Genomic DNA, 19,126 nt, shown 5'->3' with positions numbered 1-19,126 from the left:
CATTCCACCCTTAACCCTTTGAAGGTCAATGACGTAAATATACGGCGCCGCGAACAAGTCCAAAAATGGTCGATGCCTTATATTTACGGCGCTGTCTGCAAGTTTAAAAAGTGCGCCAATTTCTTAACTTTTTCTTGCCTGGCATGTGCTGCCATTATGTGGGGATAAAGGGAATTTTTTTCTCGCGTCTCTCTCTTTCGGTTTTCGTTGTATGGTTTTTTCGCTCTGGCACGTCTGCTACCGATCACGCATTGGCGCCCGCGCGGGCGCGCGGCGATTAGTTTTTTGTTCCGCACGCTGTTTCGGCTTCTTTCGCTCGCAAAACTGATGGCTATGTCGTTGTAATCACTCAAAGGGTGACCTGTTACTCGCTCATTTGTTGCTCACAGGGGTGCGCATACGAAGGATGCCGCCATGCATGCGTTTCCTTTCTTTGGAGACCCGTGAAGCATGTGATTGACGATAAGATTGAAGGATGAGCGGAAGTTTGTCACAACGTTTTACTTTTCTGACGAGCGCACAACCACACAGTTTTCTTGAGTTTGCTCACCTCACAGTTCAATTACGCTAGGGACGTGCCCGCCGGCTGCTCTGCAGCGAGTCGAGCGGCGATTGCTCCGATGCGGACTACTGCCCAAGTACCGGGTCAGAGTCAGATTCATTGGACCTGAGCCCGTCAGATGAGGAGTTACTCGCCAGTTCAGACTCGGAATCTGACGAAGGAGCAACATCTCAAAAGCGTTCGCAGCATGACGATGCTGACTGGGTCAAAGGTGACTTTTCTCCCTCCTTGTTTACATTTGATGCCACACATTCTGGACAAGTGTCCAGCGCTATGCTGCCCCCAGATGCAAAAGAAGTCTACTACTTCAAGCTTTTTTTTTTTTGACGAAGGTGTGGTTTCGCAGATTGTAGCCGAAACAAACCAGTACGCAAAACAAAAGGTTCACGAGCGTAGTCTGCCCTGAAAGTCGCGACTCAGGGGGTAGCAGGAGAGCGACGTCTCATAACTTTACTGCTTTCTAGCGATTGTGCTATTCATGGGCCTGGTGAGGAAAAATACTCTCAGGGAATGCTGGTCTAAAGATACGATGTTGGAAACTCCGTTTTTCCGGTCAGTCTTTTCCGCCAACCGGTTTTGCCTAGTGACGCGAGTGCTGCACTTTAGTTCAATCACAGATGAAAAAGACCACCTAAGAGCAATCAGACCGGTGATGGAAGCAATACAAGAAAGATTTGCCGCACTTTTTGTTCCTTTTCAAGACTTGTACATAGACGAGTCTCTGATGCCTTGGAGTGGACGCCTTACTTTTCAACAGTACATTCCTTCTAAGAGGCATCGGTTTGGTGTAAAGCTGTTTGTGCTTTGTGACGTCAACACAGGTTACATCTTGCGGTTTATCATGTACGCAGGAGCTACTACAGCTGTGACCATACTAAAAGAGCTGGGATTTACAGGGTCTGTTGTGGTGGAGCTGCTTGGAGACTTTCTCGGGAGGGGACATTCCCTGTTCATAAATAATTGGTATACCAGCCCAACCCTGTTCGAGTTTCTCCACTGCAGGCAGACGAGTGCTTGTGGTATGGTGCGAGCAAATAGGAGGGGGCTTCCAAAGTTCGCAAAGCAGTTCGTGTGCGCATTCCTCTTGTGTATTTTTCTCGTGTGGACATTGTGTATAACAATGCACCATTTAAAAAAAAATTCTTATAACTTTATTTCTTATTTTTATTGTTTTTTATGAATCAACAGTACATACATACCAACGCAAAACATTTTTTTCTCACTTTACAGTCACCCTAGAAAAATTACGGTAAATTATTTTCGAAATAGGTCCCTCTGAAAAATTTAAATGTGCAATAAAAAAATCGACCCTGGGTGGTCGTATATGGCGAAAAAAATCGACCCTCAAAGGGTTAAAGGAAAAGCTTAAGCATCCTCTAAATTTTTTATCTTGCAATTCAACAAGAGTCACACCCTTTCAGTTTTATCTTGCCAAAACTGCTGAGGCAACATGGACTAAGGTTATTATCATTATTATGATTTCTTGCTTTTTGTAAGCCTCTGCCTCTCATTAGCTGGGAATAAAAAAAATCACTGTACTAATAAGAATTTCATTTAATACAGAATTCATTGTAGCAGAACTTGACCGTGCAAATCTGGGCAAGTGCGTCCAGCCATGTCACCTGTGTAGTACTTCTGCAAGAGGAGCAGACTAAGCAGGCACTGACATGAAGAAGCAGTCCACCTGCTTGCAGCAAAATACATCTACACTTTACAGTCTGGCAAAACACTGACATCACCTTCCACCGGCTGGATAGATGACTTTCTCAATGTTGAAGAAATCAGTTCAAATGGTAAATATTTTTGGCAAGTGCACATGCACTTGACAAAGGCCACTCGGCAGCTAGAAAGTGGTGACAATTATGTATTCTGACCAGGAGGAACAAGTATGGTTAAGGAAAGAACATGTACAGCACATTATGACAGAATGTATGAAACACTGTGCACTGATAATAGGAAGATTTCCACAGTAATCTGCTGGATAAGCAAAAAATACAACCACAATATGAAAATGGTGTCTGCTAATATGAGAATTGCTCAAACTGTTACATTACTAAAATACAATTGCTTCCGTAATGGAAAAGTACAACTTTAAGACCTTTTCAAGGGTTCTTTGTACCAACAGTAAGTGAGCTTAACATTGCACTTTGACTAATACAGTTAAACCTCAATATAACGAAGTCTGTAAAATAGGCAATTTGCTTCGTTATATCGAAATTTCATTGTATTGAAATTCGACCTTTTATGGAAATAAGTACAGTCGCCGATCGACTTTTCTTACAAGCAAAGGGGCCGCAGAATTTTCCGAATTATCGGGCAATCGAAGAAAGCAAATTAGAATGAGAAAACAATTCATTCTGCTGAATTTAGGAGTCTGCTACGAATGATACGGTTTGATACCACGTCGACGATATCTTCACACCGGCGGCACGAATTAAGCTAAGCCAGCCACACTTTCGTGTACACTCCGCCCCCGCAGCAGATAGCGTCACCAGCGCTGGGATGACTCTATCATGAAAAGCGCCGGCAGCGGGGAGCGAACGCCTCGTCTGCCTCTCACTACAAGTCACCGCAACTCCACATTACGCAAGCTCTAATATTAAACACGCGAGGAGACAGCTTACATGATGCCACGCCGTCTCGGCAGGCCCACTCTCAGCAGGCCCACAATCAACACACGCGGCAGATTACTTCTAAAGCAGGGTGCGTGGCTGTGTATGCGCTCAGCCGCACTTGCCACGCTTAGCCATGCGCAGCCACAACCGAGAGGCGTGCCAGATATCGAGGCGTGTGCAAACTTGCACTCCATTTTGACCACTTCCTCCCTCCCCCTTCCACTTGCGCATGACCGCCATCACCGCGAGCTTGCTCCTTTCCTCGTCTTCCCCTTTGCTCAAGCGGGAAGGCGGCACTCGTGAAGCCACCATCTTTCTTCTATCACCCTCGCACACTTACATCTTTCTTTTATCACCCTTGCACACTTTCACTCGCACCTAAAGCAGACAGTACGCGCGATAGGATCTTATCGCACTTGGACTTTGTACCGAACGGAATGTGATGCGGCTCCATTTCAGTGGTCGCTCTTGTTCTGCGGTGTGATTTGAGAGGTGTGTTTGCAAGCAGCTGCTTGTAATTCAACCATTTGACCGTCTGCATCCGCGGAAGTTTCCATTTATTGTCTCAGCATTCCTTGGTTCTAAATGCATGGTGTTCTATGAACAAGAGATAATGAAAAGTAAAATATTTCGTTATATCAGAAATTTTTTTATATTAAAGGTTGTTATACTACCTAGATTTAACTACTGCCCTGTGATTTAATTAATGAAATTGTGTTAGACTGCAAGCACATTTACTATCTAGTACTATTTATAGAAATTTTGTCTGAAAATAATGTGCTTATGAATCAATACAACTACTGTAAGAATTCACCAACAGAGAAGCAACAGGAGATGTTACCTTGAGGTCAGTATTCAGCACCATGATCTTCTCGGTGGAGATGAACAGGTCCACTTCTGTACTAGGTTGTGCTTCTCCTTCGGGCGCCTGTACAAAGCATCAGGACATTATTCCCCATTGTCGATATATAAGACCACTTGCATTATATATATACCTGTCCCAGGGCATCAACAGACTGCATATGTGACTTTGGTGATATAAAAACTTACATCTGCATATTACATGATGTCTTTTCAAGCTAACAGTGCAATATCTTGTACAAATCCTCCCTTTTTTTTACCATCTATTATTTAGGGCACCTTTATGTAGCGCAGGCTCAGAGCAAGATTCTTTGAAAGACACACAGTCAACCTCTGTTAATTTATATTTAAAGGGGGCATGTGAAGTAAGTTTGAATAATACAAAGGATGTCTTAGAGGCATTCATCGAACTCGAAGCTTTATTTATTGGAGATGTTTGCTTACAGGGGTTACCAGCCATACTTGCATGTAGGCACTGTGCAGTCAGAATCAAAAGTTAACAGACCATACTATCTGTAAAAAGTTGAAAAGTTGAACAGCGGCCAGAAAAACTGCACAGCACTAAGTTGTTGTACCCATACAGTCTGAAAATCTAAATACCAGGCTGTGAAAATATTCAGCTTTTTCTCAGGTTCCACACAGTCTATAAATTTTCAATGCTGACTGAACAATGCACCACAAGACCTGGTTAGCAGTGCCGACAAGTATTAAAAATTGCTGCTCACACCCGAGTCCTACAATCAGCCGTAACTCCCAAGCTTCTACATAACTGATGATATGGAAGCCCCATATATGGCATCGTATAAAGTGGCACAAGCAAAATTGGCTGTCCTCATTGATCAGTGGCTTGAGCAGCAGTTTTCATTCACGTCATGCTCGATTTCAGATTACTGCTCGTGTGTACACTGCATGTGGAAAGTATCCAGAAAGTTGAAGTTTCTGAAAGGTTGCAATAGGCGGCGGCTTGAGTGTTTGTACATTTATATGAAATGGTGCATGACTTACAATGTGCCTGCTGGCAATCTGTTGCAGTTCAGATATTCCATTATGCTATTTTTATAGTTTAAACAATGAAGTTTTCCTCCACAGATAAAGCATGGAACCATTTACAGCTACTGGCTATGGTCAAATCAGAAGAAAATTAATAGAAATTAAGGTAAATTAACAATATCAAATTAACAGAAGTCGACTACACGTTTACACCATTAAATCTCAGTCCTATACATTTCAATTTTAATGCAGGCAAGCAGCATGCAAGAAAGAATGGGAGAATGAAAAATCAAAGTGAATAAATAAATCTAGTCACTAAACATGCCATAACGAAGGGTGCAGACAGCTGATTATGGTAATTTCTTCAGCAGAGGTACTCACCAGAGACTTATTCCACGAAGCAGTGGTAGAAAAGAAAATGCAAGCTAAGTTTATAGTGCTTGAACAATAGAAATAATATCAATGCCCATTCTGGTACTGACTTATTTGCCCACCACAGTAAGACTAGGAATACAGATGAAATGTTTACTAAGCAACCAACATTAACAAGAAATATAATTCTATACAGACACAAAGAAGGCCTGTGCATGTTTTATTCAATTATATTATGCCATGTAGCAACCAGTGAGGCAGCTATAACAGGAATATTCCTCAACATGGTGTGCTGCAAATTAATTCACTATGAGCATTCATTAAAATCTTTTCATGTTGAATATACCATTATGCAGTGAAGTACTAATTCAAAATCTCTCAATTTGAATTGACGGATAATTCGAACTGCTCTGTTGGTCTCAGCCAAGTTCAATGTCTTTGAACAGAGAAAAACTCCCGCTAATTCAAACTCCAAAAACCACACAAAGGTTATATAGTCAAACCTGAATAAAATAAATCATGTGGCACTGCCGAAAATCGTTCGTTATATTGAAATATCGCTGTAATCAAAAACTTGCGATTATAAATAACGTCAGTGGACAAACCTAGGAATGAAGATGACGTACCTTGGCAGTAGACATGTGTGCAGACAAGCATACTCTCAAATAAAAATTTTTCACTTACTTCAAAGCTGCTTTAGTTGAAGACATCAGTAATTTTCTTCTGGCACGTGCAGCACACACGGCCGGTTAGGAATGCATCTAAATCTTCCACTTTACGTAATACCTCATCGGGTACGTCATTGCACCGAGTGATGAAATCGCAGGCTTTGTTCATGTGCACTAAAACATCAATGTTTGACACGATCTTATCTTCTGTGTTCAGTGACCCACAGTCACCTTCCTTCGGGTCTTCATCGTCACTGGAGACGTCGCGAACGCAGTTAATAATCTCTTCTGTTGTCAGATCTGCCGCCGATAGTGCTGCGCTGACACTCTCCACACAGTCGAATGAAGAGACGGTGGGCAGCAATACCTAACCTCGGTCCACAGGTCTCGTGGGTTGTTGTCGGTCACCCCAAGGTCATCTTCAAGCTGCACAGGCACTTTGACAAGCTCCACTTTTCGCCAGCAGTTGCTAACGGAGGATGCCTTCAAGTTCCACCAAGCTGCTTTAGGCAGAGGTTGATAATCAACCACTGCACAAGGCGCTTTCACAATTCTGCTTTCACACTCTTTATAATGCCCTGGTCTAGGGGTTGCAGCAAGGACATGTTGTTTGGCGGCAGAAACTCCAAGCGAACAGTCACAATGTGAGCAGAGCAATTGTCGACAACCCTCCTCATTTGGTCGTCGAGTTTGATTAGCCACTCAGAAAAGAGTTCTCTGGTCATCCTGGCTCATTTGTTGGTGCGGTAGTCGTACAGTAACAACATGATGTTTTTCATGCAGCAAGGCTTTGCATACTTGCGAATGACGAGCGGTTTAATTTTTTTCGTGCCTGTTGCATTACAGCAGAGCAGGACTGTCACTTGAGGATGCGACTTCTTCCCTCCTTTGCACTATTGTCCTTTGAAGTGCATCGTCCTGTCTAGCAGGAGCTGATAAAACATGTGGTCTCATCCGCATTGAAAATATCGCCTTCAGAGTACGATTCAGCCACCTCTAGAAAACGATCATTGCGCCAGGAATCCATGCCTTCTCTGTCAGCAGCCGTTTCTTCGCCAGAGACTACCTGCCAAGTTATTCTGTTCCTTTTGCGGAAACGAAAAAGCCAACCTGCACTGGCGTCGAACCTAGTTATTTCAAGTGCATCGACAAATTCGCGGGCTTTTCCTTGGAGCATTGGGCCAGACACGGGAACGTTTTGCAGTCTGGCATCATTGAATCACATGAGAACAGCTTGGTCCACATATTGAAAGTTTCCCAGTCACAGCCGTTTCCTCGTAGGAGCGAGTTGTGATTCCTGGTGAAGCTTCACAATCTTGTCTCGGTCTTTCAAAATGGTCGCAACGGTCGATGGGGCGATGCCACACTGTCTGCACATGTTGATTTGCTTTTTCCTTGCGTCGATTTCCTGCAATACGTCCAATCTGTCCTGCAGCGAAAACTGCTTTCACTTCTTCTTAGTGCCGTCGCTAGCTGCATTCATCGTTGGATCTCGCATGAACGTCGGCAAACCTTTGTCTTGAAGTTCTTGGTGGTTTATGGTGAAGCAGTTGGCACTCAACATGGTGATGATGATCGCTACTGCACTTGAGGTTTCTGTTTTACGCTAGAGTTGCGGCACTGTTACTTTTAGCCGAATTCATAATACTGATGTTCCTCGGTTATAAAGGGTAAAATAAACTACGTGCGTTATTCTGAAATATTTTTACATTATATAGGCAATCTAGCAGGGATTTTTAAAATATTCGTAAATTTGAGAAATTCGTAAAAGTGGGGTTCGAGTAACGAGATTTGACTGTACTGAACAAAATCTCTCACTCCTATCCCCGCTTTTCGAACAAATTCAAACCAAAGGTGAAAGTTCGATGCATTGCGAGCTACCATAATAAAATAATAAAGAATAATAATAAAAGAGGAAATATACAAATGAAGCCGAGACCGAATCAGAGCAAACAGAGCAGCGCGCACCGTTTTTTTATCCAGCTTAAAAGAAGCAGGAAACAGGCCCCAGTGTGCACTTTATCGCGTTACCACGCACTCACCTAAGCCACCCTCTCAGAGGCCATTCTCAAGGGACTGAACAACATCAGCTGCGGGGAGCGCATCTTTAATTACTTCCTGATGTTCCTGATGGGCCGGACAGCAACCATCGGAATAGGCCAGACTCGATCGGATACGATCGACGTGCTGAACAAAGGAACACCGCAAGGGGCGATAATCTCCCCGATTCTGTTCAACGTCGCGATGCTAGCGCTGACCAAAGAGCTGCGGAAGATCCCCGACCTAGGTTGCACCCTGTACGCAGACGACATCATGCTCTGGGCCACCAAGGGCTCCCTAGCACGAAAAGAGGCGACCCTTCAAGAGGCTGCGACGGCCGTGGAGAGATTTGCGGCAGCGAGTGGGATGCGTTGTGCGCCCGAAAAGTCCGAGGTGATCCGGGTGCACGGAGGAGGAATCTACAAGTCCCCCGGCCCTATCGATTTCTATCTTGAGGGTCAGAAGATCACAGAAGGCAATAAGACTAGGATTCTGGGTTTTTGGATCCAGTGCAACCTGAAAGCCTCCCACACCATCCAAACCCTAAGGTCTGCCACCAACCAGATCTCGCAGATTATAAAACGAATTACAAGAAGCCGCAAGGGCATGCGAGAACAGGACACGCTTTGCCTCGTCCAGGCTCTGGTTATCAGCAGAATAACGTATAGCATGCCGTATCACTATCACTCGCTAAACAAACGCGACCAAGAACAAGTCGATGCCATCATCAGAGGCGCATACAAAACGGCCCTGGGTCTCCCTGTCACCCCCTCAAACGAGAAGTTTGCGGCCCTCGGAATCCACAACACCTTCGCTGAGCTGTCGGATGTGGTTATGGCTTCGCAAAAGACCAGACTTGAGAAGACGGCGGCGGGCACAGCCATCCTCCACCGGACCGGAACAGCAACGGAGCTCCGTGCCCTCGATGGGCAACGATCACTCCCGCCTCAGGTCAGAGGCAAGATCAAGGCGAACCCGATATCGAAGCACATGAGCCATGAACTCCATGAAGGACGACGCAAGGCTCGCGTCGACAGACAGCACCGACAATTCAAGGGTGACCCGTACGTAACGTACGTGGACGTGGCGGCGTACCCTGTAGGGGGCCTCTTCGCGGTAGCCGCCGTGAACGGGAGAGACAACTCCTTGACCCTCACGGCCTCCGTAAGGGCAGAGACCCCAGCTGCGGCCGAGACCATAGCCACGGCGCTGGTAATAAAGCAAGAAGACAGGGTAGGCAGAGAAGTCCATGTCGTTACCGACTCGCAACAGGCCTGCCGTAACTTTACCAACGGACGAACATCGTTGCTGGCGGCTCAGATTCTAGGCCCGAGGCTGCAAGAATACCATCAAATCACGTGGACGCCAGGCCACGCGGGTCTGGAGGGGAACGAAAGGGCGAATGCCCTAGCTCGAGCGCTAATCAACCGAGCGGGGCAAGACGAATCGTCTCATCAATCCCCACCCTTTACCTTCATGCCCCTGCCGTCCAATTACTGCGACCGACTCGAGATCCAGCGACTCAACCGCAGGATTTATCCTCCGCCTCACAGAAAGCTGAGCACTGAAGATGCCGTAGCTCTCCGACTTATTCAGACCAACACATTTCCAAAACTACACAGATACAGTAAAATGTTCCCACATACATATCGCGGCATCTGGCCCTGGTGCGGCGACACATGCCCTACACTCTTTCACATCTCGTGGGGGTGCGGGGGCAAACCTCAACACTTACAAGACGCCTAGCACGTCATTTGAGCGGTGGGAGGTACAGCTGACCGGCGATACCCTGGTGGGACAAGAAGCTCTCGTCCAGCAAGTACGTCGAGCAGCCATGGCCAGTGGAGTCCTGGAATGAGGACACCACCCGATCGACCTCAAGAGCAACCACCTCGATGGTTCGAATAAATGTTTTTTCTCTCTCTATCTCTCTCTCTCAGAGTGCGCTCAATAACATCATCTCTAACTTTAGGGATGTGAAAGTACAGCACGGCACATCAAGACACCATCTTTCTTCGCTCACTATTGTTGGATCTGGAGGACAATCCCAATTGCTGTCCCCCAGATTTTTCGACCTTGCCGTTGGGTGCGAGAGTTGGCCGAGGTTGAGAAGGACGTTGAGATGAAAACTGGAGGTTTATTTACATTATTTACAGTGAGAGTACAAAGAGATTAACAATCATAACGTCATTACGGGCCGGTAGCAACTCGGACGCTGCGGCCCATGGCAAGAAGCTCGAAAGAGATGAATGAAGAAATGCTCTCTTGCTGCTCCCGGTCTCTGGCTTTTAACCCCTTCGGTGTCTCGAGGTCACGTCCTGTTCGGCCAATCGTCGAGCCCGCTCAGATGCCGTCATTTTCGGCCAATCGGCAAGCCCCCTCAGGTGGCGTCATTTTCGGCCAATGGTAGGCGCTCGTGCGAATGTAAGTCACACCCAGCGCAGAGGGTCGCTCCTTGGGCTCCAATTGTCCGAGGGATTATTTGTCTGCAACTGCCGTCACAAAGGCGGACGGGGGGGATTGCTCCCAGGGCTACACGGGGCATTACGGTCGTCGTTGGCTCGCGGCTTGCAAGCGCCATCACAATAGGCGGATGGGGGGAGACGGGTTGTCTTCGAGCGACCTTTCAGAGCTGCAAAGCAGCTTTGCTCGGGACCCACATTACCTGAAACCGTGCCAGGCTCCCGCTATACTTTCGGGAAGAGTCAAGCAGTGAAAGCTCCACATGCGGCGCACGAGGTGGGGGACGCCAACTTGTTTGGACGTGCTGCGCCTCGGGAACGTGGTAGATGTGCTTCTGCGTTCTTTACTTAGGTGGGGTGCGATTCGATGTGGTCTGGTGAACTCGAAGGAGGCTCAGGAAAAGGTCCCGTATCTAACACTATCGTATTTGAAGAGGTAGCTTAGCGCAAATAAAACCACGGACACAAGGAAGACAGACAAGGACAAGCGCTACCAAACCAAACAGAACACAAACATCTCGAGGGTCAACCCTCGAGATTGTCTTTGTCTGTCTTCCTTGTGTCCGTGGTTTTATTTGCGCTAAGCTACCTCTTCAAATATGGACGACCAACTAGCCCAACAGTCAACTCTTCTAGAATTCAACACTATCGTAGCCACAGGAAATTGCACGCGAAATGCAATGTTATCGCACTTTTATTTTATACAGAACCTAAGCTTCTTCCGGCATATGTCGCGTGTTGATGGGTGAAAGTTAACAGTTTTTCAACGCGAGCCCAGATATAGTTTTGGTTTTGCGCGCTGTACTGCACAATTGCGGATGCTATATTAAAAGGGGCTCTCCTTCATTTGAAATCCATGTAGTTCAAAATTTTTGGTCACCTTGGAGTTCAAATTAATGAGACTCTACTACACACCAGAATTGATGAGAGTTCCCATATTAAAGTTTGTTTGTCATGGAGGGATAATATTGCATGGTTGTAGTCTCACATGACTCGTGTAAAAAGCGCTGGTATTCTGACAATGTACAGTAAAACCTCATTACTACAAGCACCACATTAACAGCTTTTCAGAAATCCCCCACTGACTGCTCATAGTCATAATGTAAAAATATTTCAGTATTACGAACTTCAGAATACCGAACTTTCAGAATAATGTTTATCATTCAATTTCCATGTTATGTTAACAACGCCTCAGTGCTACGAACTGATGTTCAGAAATCCAGGGTTTCTTATATTTCCATTTGTCCTTTACGGCAGCCGGAACAGTAGGCTAGCAGATGACAAGGTGCAGAAAGCGAACACTACTGCACATGGGTTTGGAAAACCTGAGATAGCATTGAAGGAAAGAAAACGCCAGGAGAGAGTTTTTTTTTTTTCTTCTTTGTATTGCGGAGGTGACAACGCATTAGGTTTTGCGAGCACATGCTCCGCTCAGACAAGTGTCGCCTAGCAACAGAGGCACGCTTATTTCTTCTTTTGCCACTTTTTCTGCACATGCCTCTTCTTTCGTGTGGAGAGATACGGTGACAACTGATAAACTGATGGGTTCATGGACAAAATGGTTAATTTCAAAACTTTCACTATAACAACTTTTCAGAATTAATGAACAATTTGCCGTGGACCCCTGAAGTTTGTCATATCAAGCTTTCATTGTAAAACTAATTAAATGGGCCGTTTATATGTCTAAAATGCCTAATGACACAATAGGCTTGTGAAGCCATGCAAGCCATATAAGCAGTATCAGCATGAATGACCACTAACCGCTCACAGCACCTTTGGTGAGGTGCACGATAGACGAACACAGAGAAAACACTGAAGAACAAAGAAATACATAGTATTATATACATTAAATAACAGACCACCCTTGCCCACAGTGATGAAATATACTGCTAGACGTATTACACGGTGACTGCAACCACCTAATTTTGCAAAAGTGGAGATTTTCCATAACACTTTGAATGAAAATCTATGACAGTTGCTTCTGGCTTATCTGTTCATGTGTATGGCTTCTTCCTGAAAGTAGAGCACATGCTTGTGCAGTGTTACACTTCCATATTCCCTACATTTATGTCAGCCTCTCACAAGTTTGCAAAAGTGGTTCATCATTAGTCTAAAAGAAGTTTGCGCCTCTGGGTCAAAATGACAAAGTCTCTCTGGCAGCAGCAAATAAAGCAGACTGGCTTTCATTCTGATACAAGTTTGGTGCCCTCTCAGCCTCGTCTCTACAGCATCAATTCTAAAGAAAAGATTACAAGTTGCTGCAGTGGCAGAGGCTTCGTATTTCTCTTGTGCTCAATATATGTCCTGGTTAAGGTTATAAGTTGCAGTGGTGTGTCAGCTGCCATGGTATAAAGCCTGGACAGATTGACACCACCGATACCTTGGGCAAAATGAAGCGCCATGTGGACAGCAGTTGTCTGCAGAAAAAAGGAGGGGGCTGAGTGTGTAACAAACCTTAATGCGCGACACGGCCTCCTCTGCCTGGATCATGCGGGTGGCCTTGGTGGGCTGCCCCTCACACACAAGCTGTGTCGACCCCAAGTAGCGGGCTCGGAAGAGCACCCCTTCAATCAGCACTGCAGGTTCATGCACCAGGACTGCACAGAAGCAAGGCAAGACACTGCCACCAAGAACACTGCTGGTGCAGTCAAACACAATGAACGCTTTAACATGTTCGTCAGCATGTTTGTTTCTTGCCAGTTCGGCATTTGCAAAACCTTAAAGTAGTTACACAACATTTCCAACATCATTTTTTTCTTTTTGCTTTAAATGAACATAAAAACTACCCTAAACCCTATAAAAATAAAATACTTGTAGGTATCAGGGAACTCTAAATAATTTACCATACTACTTCTTTCTGTAAACCAGTTTTGGTTTCAGTACACAGGAGGTGGACACATGAGGTTATATGTTGAGGTTATATGTTGGCGCACTCCATTCCTTATGCAGCTGCCACATAGGAGGGGAGCCACAACAAACACGTGAATCACTGTTATTTTTTATTAACACCATTGTCATACCTAGCCTTACTGCTACACGACATCACCAAATTTTGTTCTATGGCATGATGTCATGATAATGTCAACAATGCCAATTCTGGCATATTGAAAGAACTTTAGCAGCAACTGAACATATATTTGCCAAATTTACTCAAATGTAAAGCGCACTTTTTTTTTTCGATAAAGCGGGTCCTAAACTTGTGTGTGCGTTAGAATCGAGTACGACCCTAAATCCGTGTTACCATATCGCCATCGGCATTTCAAAATGGCCACCTCATACACGCTTCAAGCCTAGCTGCAGTAGCGTTCTCCGTGTGCTGCAGTAGGGGTGCTTAGGCATTGATTCCTTTGGCTTAGGTCAGTGCACCGTCCATCTTCCAGTTTTCTATGTTTGCTCTATCAGCATGGAAGTGCCGAATGCAAAGACGTGCAGAGTTCCACGACGCCGTAATTAAAGGGAAAGCGATCACGTGTGCGTAGATGCGACGGGAATCGGACCGCATGTGTTGCCCAAGCTATGCCCCTGCTAAGTAACATCCTTCAAGGAGTGAGAAGTATGTGGTAGAGTGTCTGCACTTTCTTAAATGGATGGCCAGTACTCCTTTAAAACTGAATCTAACTCAAACTAAACATGCACCTACAGCTTCTTAAATAGATGTTTAAAACTTAATCTAACAAAATATAAATACCAAGTGAACACAATCAGCCTAATTCAGTTCAGCCTAATAAATAAGCCACACCAATCAAATGAAAGTTGGCAGCTGCTGCTGCTTTCTTTTGTTCTGCACACAAAGTATTAACATTTATTCCTGCAGAATTACATTAGAGTGTATAAATGAAGCATTCTCCATGGTTTCATTAGAGTTTGGAGTTATTAACGTTTCTGTTTCTTAATCTGTGCTAGAAATACTAGAAACAGCGAAGCCCAGTGATGCTCCTACACTCAGTACTCTACCTTGACTATAAGATGTGACAGTGGTGCCACCCTTTGACTGAAGCTGTCACTGCACTTCAGTGACGCTGCTCGGCAATTCCTGAGCAAAATGTTTGTGACCACGTACCTTTGGCACCTATTTGAATTTGCTGGGGCAAGTGTATTTCTTGTCACAGGAATTGGGCAGAGGCATAACTGAACCACAGTGCTTTCTTCAGTCATGAAGTGTGGCACTGTATACGACTCGGTACTAACACTGGATAAATCAAACAGTCTAACCCACTTATAACAATGCCAGTTTTAACATATAACAATGAGCAGCTGATGCAGTCAACATTTGTGTATTCTATGGTAAAATAAACTGCTTACTACAATGTTCCCAAGCTGTGTTATTGGTCATAGCAATTAAATCTGGCTATGCAGTGTCTGCTCTGAAAGAAAGCAAAAATGCAAAATCCTCAAAAGAAAAAAAAAAAGAAAACACATGCCCATTTCCACATGTATCTCTGTGCAACCCAGTTATAAAAATTACTAGGTTATAATAATGGAATTTTCTTGGTCACTTATGTATTGTTATAAATTGGTTCAACTCACAAGTATTATTACAAATTTGTAAAACCTCAAAATTTTCTCGCCTTATTGGGAGGAAAAAAATGAGCCTATAGCCATAACAAAGGCTACAGACCTACTTATGTTACCAGATTTTTTTGGCTTCCCAAAAAGGAGCGTACTGTATCTACAATACAACAGTGCACCATGCAAATTTCTCATGCCATGCAAACACAAACTACTCAAATGACTGTGCATCAATGTCAAAAAATATGCACTGAGCAAATGGCAGGTACCAGTGGAGCAGTACCAACCAATATTGCATGTGTTCCATATTTGGGATTATGAGAACACATGACACCACACAACAGCACATTACAGGAAAGCGATACGGAAGATTCAGAAATAAACACAGCAGACACCCATTCCCGAGGTCAGTATTAATTCACCATAACCCATAAAAACAAAATCTAACAATTTCGATTCAACATAACCCACAAAAACGAAATCAAACAAAACTTTAAGAAATGATGAACCGACTCAAGAACCATAATTACTGTAGCCTCCAGGATATCTTCACAGAACCACACTATTGCCCAGTAACTACTCTATTAGCGATGTTTTATCAATAATAAAACTGGCATCACCAGTGGAGATGGGTATCACAAGTGATAGCACAGTATAGCACAATATGCAGCACTTTCTCCATATGACCACTACCGCAGACCTGTGTGCACTTTGCAGTGTCAAAATTCCATTATTTGTTATCACATCATTACTTCAGCTCAAAACTCACGCACAGTAATAATACTGCCATATTTACTATTACATAAGTCTTACAAAATGAAAAAAAAATACATTGAAATGCAAGTGAAGTTATTCTGTGCAGCTCAGACCTGTACGATGAGAAAGTGAACACAATTCAAGGGCTTTTTTTTTTCTTCTTGACAGCAAACAAACACTCGCCAAAGTATGAAAAAGAAATGGAGTTTATGATGTTTCGAGTCCCCTAGGGGTCTCTTGTTCACATAAAAGCGATTCTGGTGTATATTTCTGGTAGATTTCCAGGTGTCCGATTTAGTGTGAGAGGCCTCGACTGGATTAATGATGATTCCAAAAGATAGTGATTTTTCCGCGTCGATGAAAGTCGCAAAATTCCATTCAATGTTGTGAGCCATGTTAAGGTGATGTTCAGCTCATGTGTTGGTGGCTGTGTGTCCCTTACCTACGTCATTTTGGTGCTGCTTGATACGTCGTCTGAAGTTGCCTGTTTCTCCGATGTACGATGCGTGGCAATCTTGACAAGGTATCTTACATATTACTCCAGGGTGACGTTCACGTTCCAATGGGTTCCTGCTGATGTTGATGTTGGCGAGGGCAGCCATTACCAGCGAGATCATTTCTTACTTTCTTGAATTCCCGCCGTCATGTGGACTCGTCTGAGCAAGGACGGGACGCAAGCTTGAACAAAGAAGCCGCCACAGAGCGTTTGTGTCTCTTGGGATGCATTGAGGGAAAGCTGAAGTACTTGGCCGAATGAAAAAAAAAAAGTAAAAAATGATCTTGCTGGTAATGGCTACCCTCGCCAACTTCTATGTCAGCAGGATCGCCACTCCACAGAGCCTCCCAGAACTAAACCGACCCATCGTATGAAAACTGCACTCATTCCCTATGCTCCCGACATATGCAAAATGCTGGCAAGAATTTTCTAAAATTATGACATACAAGTTGCACACATGCGATCATACAAATTAAAAAGCCAACTGGTATGTGTGAATGACCCATTGGAATGTGAACATACAAGTGATACATAAGATGCGTGTCAAGACTGCCATGCATCGTAATTCGGAGAAACAGGCAACTCCAGACGACGTATAAAGCAGCACCAAAATGACGTAGCTAAGGGACACACCACCACCAACACACTAGCTGAACATCACTTTAACACGGGTCACAACATTGATTGGAATTCTGCGACTGTCATCAGCGTGGAAAAATCGCTATCCTCCTGCCTTCTTTTGGAATCATTATTAATCCAGTCGAGGCCTCTCACACTAAATTGGACACGTGGAAATCTACCAGAGGTAAACACCAGATTGCTGCACCATCTACTACATATATAGGGCTTGGCCCAACTTGCCTGACTTTTATGTGAACAAGAGACCCATAGGGGACTCGAAACGTCACAAACTCAGTTTCTTTTCTCCAACTTTGGCGAGTGTGTGTTTGCTGTCAAGGAGAAAGCGTATACTCCTCGCCAGATGGTGTTCCGTCGAACCCTGGACAATTCAAGGGCTTACACAAACTTGCATGCACAAAAGCAAACTTCCTCACAGCATGTGTGTGAGTCAGGTTCGTGTTAGTTCTCCTCAAAATGCAAAAAAAAGGAAAGGTGGCAAGTGCACTCGGAGAACTCACCAAAACGGGTGACAGTGTTGGTGATCCAGGCACACAGAGAGAGCAGTGAGCGAGTGAAGGCAAGAAAAGCAGATGAAGACAGTGCAGAAGAAACGGAATGAAAGAAATGCGCCCAAGGCCTCATGAGACGCCAACAAGCTGCCAGCACTGCTATTCTGCAAGAAACATTCACCTCTGCTTGCACTGACGCTAGTTTCACACAGCTGGCACAGCGAGGGAAATAAAAAGTGAAATATGCCAAGAAAGCCACTTATGCTGCAGTAGGCCCACCAAGAAGCACAGCATCACACTCACTGAGATGGGGAACTTTGTAACTCCTCTGTAAAGTACACTACACTACTTTAGGCAAGTTTTAGGCAAGCATGAGTGGTGCCTTTCTGGAAAATCAACTTGAGTGAGCGCTGAAGCTGGTCTGAAGCACTTGTATTGAACAACAAATTTCTTCAGAGAGTTGGTGCATGATTACAGCAGCAAACAGCCTAAATTAATGAACAAGACAGACAGCAGGCAAGATGATGCATGGCTAACTAGCAAGTGAAATTTTTAATCGATGCACAGAAAAATGTGTGCAGCAAAAGTAAAGAAATATACTGAAAACTTCTAAATGCACCTTATGAGTCAGCTTCAAGAAAACAAGGGACAAGGAAGGAAAGATAGGATGAGGAAGTTCTTTTACACTGGCCCCAAGATTATTCCAAATCGATGCACCAACCAGCCGGATAATATATGCATATTTAAATAATGAGAAACTGTTGACAAGCTTCAGAAGCAATAGCATGTTAGTATGGTAAAAAAAATTTACACGTAAGGTAGTGACAAGCACCGACTAGAGATTTCAATCAGTAGTTAGCCATGTGTGCTCTCACCTCCATTCTGCCCTCTCCATACGCATAGGTTACAAAGCACAGAAACTGTGCTTGTTCAGAGTTCGCATTATTCACAACATTGTGACACCTTTATGACTCTACTGAAAGACTGAGTAATGAATCGCATCACTTACCTTCCTTTGAAGTATTTTTCTTTTTTCCCACAGAATTCTGGGCCTGTGAGAACCACAAGGGGACACAAAGCAATGCTCAAGGCAAGCCATGGGGACGAAGAGAACTAGAGGTGCCCACAAGTCAGATTACCTTGTCGTCAAAGAAGCCCCGGTCATCTGAACGCTGCGCCCCAAGGAGTCTGTCAGTTTCCTGATCTGTGTCACAATCTGTGGTGGGGGCATGCACAAATGTGCATGGTGTTAGTCCACAGCAAACCACACATGCCAGAAATTCATTACAGTACACAAATTAAGTTATATTTCTTTTGAGCTGCATGAATACTGAAGAATTTTGACAATGACAATACCATATTGTCATATATACCAAGTGCTTTCTTTTTGAGCTGCACCAAAATTTTAAAAACTGCCTCCGACAAATTGCACAATTTTCACTTTTGAGTTAAATTACACGATGAGGCAACCCATTACTTCTATGAGCAATAAGAATGCTCAATTGAATAATGAACATAATTTCTGTAATTAACTTTTTAAATAACTTTATGGCACATATTTCAATCTACAAATCATAGCCGATGAGTTTGCAAGGCATATCCACTTATTATTCACTTAAAACAAATTCTAAGGACTACACCAGTTTCAAGATATTAATTTTCAAA

General features: G+C 44.2%; 1 protein-coding gene across 3 annotated transcripts in view; it reads right to left on the bottom strand.

The window, feature by feature from the left end:
- Positions 1–19,126, bottom strand: part of LOC142571594 (protein lin-10-like) — a 33,022-nt gene that overhangs the window by 4,422 nt on the left and 9,474 nt on the right. The window contains exons 4-7 of one of the 3 annotated variants that reach the window (XM_075680082.1): positions 18,601–18,677; positions 18,471–18,513; positions 13,025–13,167; positions 4,019–4,105 (exon numbers count right to left, since the gene is read on the bottom strand). In XM_075680082.1, coding sequence (XP_075536197.1) covers positions 4,019–4,105; positions 13,025–13,167; positions 18,471–18,513; positions 18,601–18,677 — 350 coding nt within the window. The remainder of the gene's footprint in view (positions 1–4,018; positions 4,106–13,024; positions 13,168–18,470; positions 18,514–18,600; positions 18,678–19,126) is intronic. The other 2 variants (XM_075680083.1, XM_075680085.1) reach the window with 2 other exon arrangements.

Source organism: Dermacentor variabilis, chromosome 2 (assembly GCF_050947875.1).
Source record: "Dermacentor variabilis isolate Ectoservices chromosome 2, ASM5094787v1, whole genome shotgun sequence".
Lineage (NCBI taxonomy): Eukaryota > Metazoa > Arthropoda > Arachnida > Ixodida > Ixodidae > Dermacentor > Dermacentor variabilis.
The sequence above is the reverse complement of the archived record's forward strand: the minus strand, read 5'-3'. Positions and strand labels throughout refer to the sequence as shown.